The sequence below is a fragment of the Prosopis cineraria genome, unplaced genomic scaffold, assembly GCF_029017545.1.
Source record: "Prosopis cineraria cultivar Desert tree isolate PC_DT_omini unplaced genomic scaffold, ASM2901754v1 PC1, whole genome shotgun sequence".
NCBI lineage: Eukaryota > Viridiplantae > Streptophyta > Magnoliopsida > Fabales > Fabaceae > Prosopis > Prosopis cineraria.
The window spans coordinates 6,089,768-6,098,822 of NW_026555332.1; the positions used below are offsets into that span (position 1 = coordinate 6,089,768).

Genomic DNA, 9,055 nt, shown 5'->3' on the forward strand with positions numbered 1-9,055 from the left:
AAGAGAATAAAAGATATCAACCTTTTGTTGGTTAAAAAAAAAGGCTATTAAGCTTTTTGATGGTTAAAGTTATTCATTCACACCCATCACAAAGAATACGAATGTATCGTTGAGGCTAATTTTGATGCGAGTTTGCCGCGAAAGCATGACACGCATGACACCACCACTGTGCCCCAACGTGCAAATGTGCAATTACGACATCAGCAACTTAAAGCATATCCAATTCCAGATCTTGCGTAATCTTCCCCAGAATTTCACAGCAGTAATTTCATTCATATTTTGGCCCCAAAAAAAGAAAAAATCCATGCATCTTCATAATTCTTTAAAGAAAAAAAATCCAATCTTTCCTTTCTGGTGGGAAAAATCCAAGTGATTCTCGGATGCGAAGAGCTCTGAGAAAATAACAGAAGTTGAATTCTTCGCCAACTTCGTCGTTACGTTATTGTTGGTTTCATTCAGGGGCGGTCCTTTCGAAATCACTCCACAGCAAACCCCCCCCCCCCACCAAAAAAAAAAAAAACACACTGTGTCACGTTGAAATTCCCAAAACCATAGAATAGCAATACACTAAGTCAGAAAGATTAGTCGGGGAAACCCACAGTGTTCTCTACTCAGTGAGGTGGTAGGGTAAGCAAAAAAGGTGCTCGTTGATTTCTGCGTTATGCTTTTATAGCTTCTCAATTCTCACTCTTTTACTACGGCGAGTCCTCTCATTTTTTTTTTTTCCATAAATCATTTCGTCTGACACTCTAAATTATAGCATTGTCCGGAATCCATCGCACGGTTTGTTCTGTTTACGGCGTTCGTTTTAATTTCCTTTTGCTCGCCGCTTTTTATTTTATTTATTTTGATAATTTCGTTGGTTGACTTTCAAAGTATTGGAATTTTCAATCATATAGCATGGAGGCGTCTTCTTGTGTCATTAAGGGAAACACCTTGAGGGTTCAGAAGCCGAGAGAGTTTAGGAGTAGAGCTACTGTGAGGCCGAGAATCGCATGCATGTCGAATAGGAGGAATTGCTTCGGTTTAGGGGTTGGTCCGTTCAATATGGAAGCAGAACTAACAAGCACAAGAGTGGGTGGCCGAAGCATCTTTGGCTCATCGGCGAAACCCAGATTCATCAGGGTTCAAGCTTCCGGTTTGTCTGCTTCTGCTTTCTATACTGTGTTTAGTTTACTATCTAATATTACTTTTGGTTTCTGTAATTTGTAAATTACAATTGTCAAAGTCACCCGTCATGTTATTCAATTAAATATGTTGACCATAAATGAATTGGTATGGAGCTAGTATATGCCTAATTAGATCCGTAGTGTCTTGTCACAGAGTTGTCGTATTCTGTGCCTGATATTCTTGTCAATGCTCGTTCTTCTTATGGCCATGTTTAGTTTGTTTGATGCCCTGTTTGGCTTGGTAGATCTGCTTATTCAATCTTTAATTTCTGTACTTATGGTTTGTACTGTTGTGGTTGTCAAGTACGATAGTACAATCTGTTGCCTAATTTTTCAACAAAAATGTTTAATTAAAATGACTGAAGAATTTCATAGTTAATTCGAATACCTCTTGGCTTTGTGATATGTTTTAGCATAATGTAGCTCATGCTTGTTGAGGTACTGGTGTTCTGCCCATATACTACCGACAATCAAGTTGATGTATGAATGATTATTGTAAGTTGAAAATTAGTGTCTGCGAATTCACCATTTAAGAATAATGAACTCTTCGCAAATCATTGTTAGGATCTGTAGTGTTCTTTCATTGCAGTCATTATTATTATTATTATTATTATTATTATTATTATTATTTTTGGGGTCTCTGACTGGAAATCTTAATTTATCTTCACAATACATATGTTGTAAATTCACTTATAGTATTCATAAATCTGCTGGTGAAATCATACATGCGTTGATACTGAAACCTGCTTTTGATACCAGTGATTGCCTATATTTGTGTTATATGTCAAAATAATTTTTGTCACTTCAATTTATAAACGTTGTTTTTAGTACTGCTGCTATTTCACTTATTTACATGCTCTTACAACAGCAAGTAAAATTGAGTTGCAGATGGAGATATTCAGGATGTTGTTACTAATCCTCAGGGAAAATCTACTGGGACTGTTTTACCTTATGTTGGGGTTGCTTGTCTTGGAGCCATTTTGTTTGGTTACCATCTTGGGTATGAATATCCTCTTTTTAACTAGCATGACTTGGATGTATGTATGTGTATGATCATGTTTACCCTGCAACCAAGTATTAAATGACACGTGCCACTATTAGATGTGTTAAGTTACTGGCTGCACAATTTATTGGCGTCTTATGTGTAGTTATCCCTGTTACGCTACAGATTTCCATGGAATAGTACCCTATATTTGGGAAAATTCTGATGATGATCGTTTTGGTGTAGGGTGGTAAATGGTGCCCTCGAGTACCTAGCCAAGGATCTTGGCATCGCTGAAAACACTGCTTTACAAGGTAGAAGACTTGATGCTTATATTTTAATACAAAGGGGTTTGAATTCATTGCATTGACCAAATAACCAAAAATAACAAGAAAAAGAAGGAAATTGATGCTTATATTTTCACTCCCATCAAACTTTTGTCTTCCATTGTTTGTCAAAAAGCAAATTTTTGGCACACTGTTAAATGTTATTTACTATTATTACTGATGCTGTCTGTATTGATATTACTGCAATGTTGAACAAAACATTTCTAAGCTTTGTGGCTTGAGCTGAAATTGTTTATTCTCTTATTGCTTGCTTCTATATCTGTGTTTCTTATCTATTTTTTCTTCCCGCAAAAGTCCTGTTCTATTGGAATATGATCCAGCTGTTGTTCTCTCTTGATTTTCTTGAGTGTAAATTCTATGAGTAGGATGGATTGTCAGCACATCACTCGCTGGTGCCACTGTTGGTTCATTTACGGGTGGAACTTTGGCTGACAAATTTGGCAGAACTAGGACATTTCAGTTAGATGCAATCCCTCTAACAATTGGAGCATTTCTTTGGTCTGTCAATTGTCCTTTGGTAGAAAATTTGATTATTAATATATTTATAAAAAATTGATTCTTTGAACTATGATGTATTTATAGTGCTACGGCCCAGAGTGTTCAGACAATGATCATTGGCCGCTTGCTTGCTGGTATAGGAATTGGTGTTACTTCTGCTATTGTACCACTATACATATCTGAGGTGGTGCCTTTGTAAATTATTGTGACCTTTTATAATTGTGGTCATGTTTGCATATTCTTTATTGACCCCGTGGTTACACGTTCTAATGGCAGATTTCTCCTACTGAAATCCGTGGTGCACTTGGATCTGTTAATCAACTTTTTATATGCATTGGGATTCTTGTAGCACTGGTGGCTGGATTGCCTCTTGCTGGAAATCCCATCTGGTATTCAGCTATTGCATCCATTCATCTTGTGAGCTGCTTATTTCTTCCAATAAGTGATGTGTATTTTTCCTGTATGATTTTGATATTACTCTGCAAGATCAAAGGACTTAAATGTAATTAAAATTTGTTGTGAAAAGACAAAACTACCCCTCATATGCATACATATATTCTTCCAACAACAGCTTCCGATTCAAAAAAAAAAAAAAGGATCTCATTTTCATTGTAGCAACAATCAATTCCCTTATTAACAACTACAAAAAATTAACTTGTTGGTGGAAAGGAACAAGTGTTGTGATTTGGCAAATAAATTCCCATTTGAAGAAAAAAAAAGTCCCATTTCCATTTTAACAAAAATCAATTCCCTTATTAACAATTCTAAAAAATTAATTTGGTAATGGAAAGGAACAAGTATTGTGATTTGGTGAACAAGTCTCATTTCCATTATAATAACAATCAATTTCTTCATTAACAATTACAAAATATTAATTTGGTAGAAGAATTGCTGTAATCTAATGAACAAGTTTCAATTTGAGAAAAATAAGTCTCATTTCCTTTTTAATAGCAATCAATTCCCCTATCACAACAAATATACAGCAGGGGTAGTTTTGTCTTTTCACAACAAATTTAATTGTGTTTAGGCCTTTTAGTCCTGCAGAATAATATCAGAATCATTTGGTCTTGCAGTGTAATTAATTGTCTCTAGTGGTCCTTGATTGTAATTTTCCCATTAAGTTATACAACTTTAAGTTTTACAATAGTTTGAAGTATTTGTGAAGCAATATGCCCATAAAATGTGTAAAATGATAAATCTAAACTTTAGTAGAGCTATGACTTGATACTTGTACATCTCAAAGGCTGTTAACATTATGACTCCCGTTACAAGCCTTGATTGCAATAGATTGTGAACAGCTGTAGTCCTGTGCACATCTTTTTTTTCTTTTTCTAAATAAAAGACTCTGGACACTTCAGTTGTTGTAACATCTAGATGGTCTTAAATATTTATTTCTGCTTGGGGGGTCTAGAATCTTTTTCCTGTTTTACAGCTTATTGGCTCTTTTGTAGTGGAGAATGTAAGAGACTTGCATTCTGTCTTCCAGGATGAATAGATTGTGGGTTTCCTAGGTTGACCTTCCATGATTTTTTTTTTTTTTTGGTAAAAACATTTGATTCTGTCAGGTGGAGGACGATGTTTGGCATTGCAGCAGTTCCGTCTATTCTGCTGGCACTAGGAATGGCATTTTGTCCAGAGAGTCCTCGTTGGCTTTTTCAGGTTTTCCTCTTATACTGTGTGGTCTTTTGGTTATCATGGCTATACGTTTACAAGAGGAAAAAAATGTATATTGCAAAAATAGCTGTTCATAAGTTGCTATTCCAAAGCCATCTAATAACACTTTCATGCATTCAATTCACAAATCCAACAATGAATTGCAATGTCATATGTTGGCTTTCTCTATATATTATATTTTCTTATAGAAGAATTGGGATCTATTTCATCCAAGGCATATCAAAATTTGGCTCATGGAGATAATCATTGTGGTGTGAGATTTTAATCCTATCCAACAGAACACACACGCACACATGCATGATTGTAATATTTTATGTATTTCCAATCAGTATTATGTGCTATCATTTCTTTTAGGTTTTGTTCTGCCAACAAAATTTCTGAGCAAATTACTTTATTAAATTACAGCAAGGGAAAATTGCTGAATCTGAAAAGGCTATTGAAACACTAAATGGAAAAGAAAGAGTTCCTGTGGTTATGCGGGACTTAACAGCTGGAAGTCAAGGTTCTTCTGAACCTGAAGCAGGATGGTTTGATCTCTTTTCTAGCCGATATTGGAAAGGTATTATTGAAATTTTATGGAAACTTGTTATCTTAGGTTTGTACCCTATTATGCACCTAAAACGATCGGTAGTTATAAAAGTTGACAAAATTAGAATTAGTTTCATTTCATGTAAGAGCTCCATGGTTTTTGGTGATGTGAAGTAACCCTGCAATTGGTGTCATCCTACAGCTTTAAGTATATTGGATGCCACTCGGAATCTTTAATATTGACATGTCATACAGGATCCGAGATACTGCATGACATCCAAAGTACTGGGGTCAAGATGACAGTGTAAAAAAATGCTTCTCTCGCATGATTATGTGGGATTTATGCAGTGTTAACCTGCTTTAATATATGCCTGCACTTTGAAGGCCATGATCATATTTTTGGCTTGCTTGAAGAATGTTCATATGATTGATGGTCTAATTTAAATTACCATTTTGTTCTTGTGACAATTTTATCAACTGATAATTTAGGGAAGTCAATTTGATTGTTCCAACCTAGCCAATGCTTCAAATTTGATACTCTATGGGACCTTTTACTTTTTCTATTCTTTGAGGCCTTCCTCAGTCCGAGTTATATATTAACATTAATTTTAACATGATATTCATCTTTAAATATCACTTCTCAACTTTTTGTTGATTTATGCTTTTAATATATGTTGGTGTAACATTTCTGAAACGTCTGTATGCAGTTGTCAGTGTTGGGGCAGCACTTTTCTTATTCCAACAGTTGGCTGGAATCAATGCCGTGGTATATTATTCAACTTCTGTGTTCCGGAGTGCTGGAATTACATCTGATGTTGCAGCCAGCGCTCTGGTTGGTGCAGCAAATGTTTTTGGTTAGTATTGATTTTTTTCAAATAATATGATCAATGTACACACCTAGTGGGATAAAGGCTTGTTGTTGTTGTATGATCAATGTACACACGATATGATTCTTTTTGTGACAGGTGTTTGATTTTGTTGCAGGCACAGCTGTTGCTTCATCCTTGATGGACAAACAAGGACGTAAAAGTCTTCTTATGACAAGCTTCGGTGGAATGGTAATATGTTAGTTTGGGCAAAAATCTTAGACCGAAAGCAGACGAACAAGATATATTCTATGTTGTATTGGTACACATTTTGAATTGAAATCTGGGAGTCCCCGAATCCCTTTGTTCTCTCTGTTCAAATAAGAGGGACTCAACTGCATACAAGGACCTAAAACATCTAATTATAACTGTGAAATATTATTATCAATCCAATACAGTAGGAGTAATGATATGGACATTTTGTCAGGTGAGAACCACCCTTGTATTCCATCCTGTAACTTGGCCAGAGTTTCAAAAGGTCTATGTAGGAAAATATAAATGGAGCTAGTACCAACTTTCTCAGTTCTCCCACTATATGTAATGCTGTAAAAGCAGTTTTAGAAAAGGAAACGTGTTCGTTGTACTATGTGCTGATCTGCTTGTCATTCATGAACATTCTATCCCATTCATGTCACATTGATAAGTTTCAGATTCAGATGTTAGAATATGAACCAAGAATGCTACTTGGCATGTGATCTCTGGTAAGGGCTTTGGGTGGTTTGTTAGAGGCGTTGGGTTGAAATTTTTGGGCTACCAGGAACGGCAAGACAGGGAATTGACACCAATAAATACCTGTCTGGCTGATTGGGGGTTGGCGTGATGGAAGAGAGAGAAGTAGGGGTTTGAAGCATGAGAGGATGTGTGAAGTGGGATGAGTTTTGGGTACAGAGCTCCTTGAGTTGGATTTGAGGAAATTGCTTGATGCAGCTGCAATGTGAAGCTTTTAAACATTTTAAAAATTAACATTTCTCTCTAAACAATTTTCATCAGATAACTATTTTTCCTATATTCAAAGAATTTGCGTGCCAGCCTATGTTTTTATTTATTCACATTTTTATATTTGTTATTATTTTAGTTCTTATTGCTTTTTCTGATGATTAGTTACATTTTTAGTCCACAACAGCGACAAGTCTTATCTCATTAAGTTACATTTTTGGTCTAATTGATCATATCTTTCTGAGATTTCCAGCATCTTATGTTCATGTATAGCTAACAGCCCCCCTTCCTCTCTCTCTCTCTCTCTCTCACACCCACCCAGGCTGCTTCTATGTTGCTCCTTTCTCTGTCTTTTACTTGGAAGGTCCTTGCGCCGTATTCTGGTACACTTGCTGTCCTTGGAACTGTTCTGTAAGTTACTTATTTTTGTCACTAATGATATTTCCTTCTCATTGAAATGCTCAAACCTTGATGATTTTAATTTTTTTTTTTTTGCCGGTGGTGTTCATATCTTTTGACTCCATGGTCTGTGAATTTTAAACAGCTATGTCTTGTCCTTTTCTCTCGGTGCTGGTCCTGTGCCTGGCCTTCTTCTACCAGAAATATTTGCTTCTAGAATAAGAGCAAAAGCAGTTGCTTTGTCATTTGGCATGCATTGGGTGAGTGACTTATTTCTAGAATTAAAAAAATTTACCTCTATTTATTGCCCTTATACTGCTTTAAAATACTTCCTAGAAGGAGAAAATAAGTTAAAATTGCATAAAGTAACTGATAAGAGAACTAATTGCCACTGTGATTACCACGAATACAAGTTACTGCCTCTGAAAGTTCATAGAAAACAAAGTTAGGGAGGGGGAGTGAGACTCCACCTAATTAAAAAAGTGGTGTATGAATTTTAAAGTACTCCCTCCGGTCCTACTTATAAGGTAAGGAGAGAAGGAACTTTTTTTTATTTATTTATAAGTTACGTTATTAAATCTTTTTCATAAATTTTCTCTTTTACCCCATAGTAAATGTTGGTGAGAGAAAGTAGTACGTTATTAAAATAAGTATATTTAATAAGGTTAAAATTAGAAACTTATTCAATTTTTTGATAGAATTAGTGAGTTTTAAGGTTTTTTTTTTTTTTTTAATTCTAGTGAAACATGATGAATGTGATTGTGGCAGCATAAATTTTACTCCCACGCTGATTTCATTGCATGCCTGAGAATTTTGCTAGTCATGAAACTGAATTTTCTATCTTATCAGATCTCCAACTTCGCCATTGGCCTCTTTTTCTTGAGTGTCGTCAACAAATTTGGCATCAGCTCTGTATACTTGGGGTTTGGCGCCGTCTGTCTTCTCGCTGTCCTGTACATAGCTGGTAATGTTGTCGAAACGAAGGGTCGATCGCTCGAGGAAATAGAAAGAGCTCTTAATCCATCAATTTAAGATCTTCCCCAGGTTTCCATCCTACCAGAATTTAAATGCTGCACATGGAACTTTTCGGCTACTTCCTTTTACTCTGCAGGATAACCACTGGTCTGTCAAGAGTGATTTACCTGAGGCTAACTCAAGTTTTGCTCGTGCAAATAGCTGAACAATTCCATTGTCAGCTTTGGTGAGCATCTTTGTTCATTGTCACGGTTTTATGTTTTGTAAATATTGGCTAGCGAGAACATTCTCACTTCTATTGGCAGATTCAAATACTGGAATGTCCTGCTACAAAGCTGTGAATTATAATTATGTATGTGTGATTTATCCTTCGTGATAATGATATTTATCTTGAATAAAAGGAGGAGGATATATATGATATAGATGATTGGAAATAACAAAAAAGTTTTTTCTTTTTTGGGTGGGGGTTTAAACTATGACTATATCATTGAACTTTTTGAATGAGTTCTCGCATAGAGAATCTGATATTAATGGGTAGTTTCAGGTAGTTTCATAGCACACTCAAACAGTGTGCATGACTTAACTTGGTCAACAAAGCACATGAACTTTTGGAACAACTTGGCCCGGAAATGTTGTGAACCAAATAAGCAAACGCTCTTTTTATTGATGGCTAGGAAAGAT

At 35.7% G+C, this 9,055-nt stretch overlaps 1 protein-coding gene across 4 annotated transcripts; it reads left to right on the plus strand.

Moving 5' to 3' along the window:
* The first annotated feature begins 346 nt into the window (after nucleotides 1-346).
* LOC129321365 (plastidic glucose transporter 4-like) lies at nucleotides 347-8,796 on the plus strand. Of its 4 annotated transcripts, none has more exons than XM_054967107.1 (14): nucleotides 347-783; nucleotides 900-1,138; nucleotides 2,058-2,169; nucleotides 2,398-2,465; nucleotides 2,864-2,996; nucleotides 3,081-3,180; nucleotides 3,273-3,385; nucleotides 4,562-4,655; nucleotides 5,076-5,229; nucleotides 5,906-6,052; nucleotides 6,183-6,256; nucleotides 7,323-7,411; nucleotides 7,545-7,659; nucleotides 8,249-8,796. In XM_054967107.1, the coding sequence occupies exons 2-14, from the start codon at nucleotides 901-903 to the stop codon at nucleotides 8,429-8,431; spliced, it is 1,620 nt and encodes a 539-aa protein (XP_054823082.1). In that variant the 5' UTR covers nucleotides 347-783; nucleotide 900; the 3' UTR covers nucleotides 8,432-8,796. The 4 variants fall into 4 exon arrangements, with proteins under 4 accessions (XP_054823082.1, XP_054823096.1, XP_054823087.1 ...); XM_054967121.1 differs by having other exon boundaries at nucleotides 347-700; XM_054967112.1 differs by having other exon boundaries at nucleotides 347-640.
* Nucleotides 8,797-9,055: the final 259 nt, after the last annotated feature.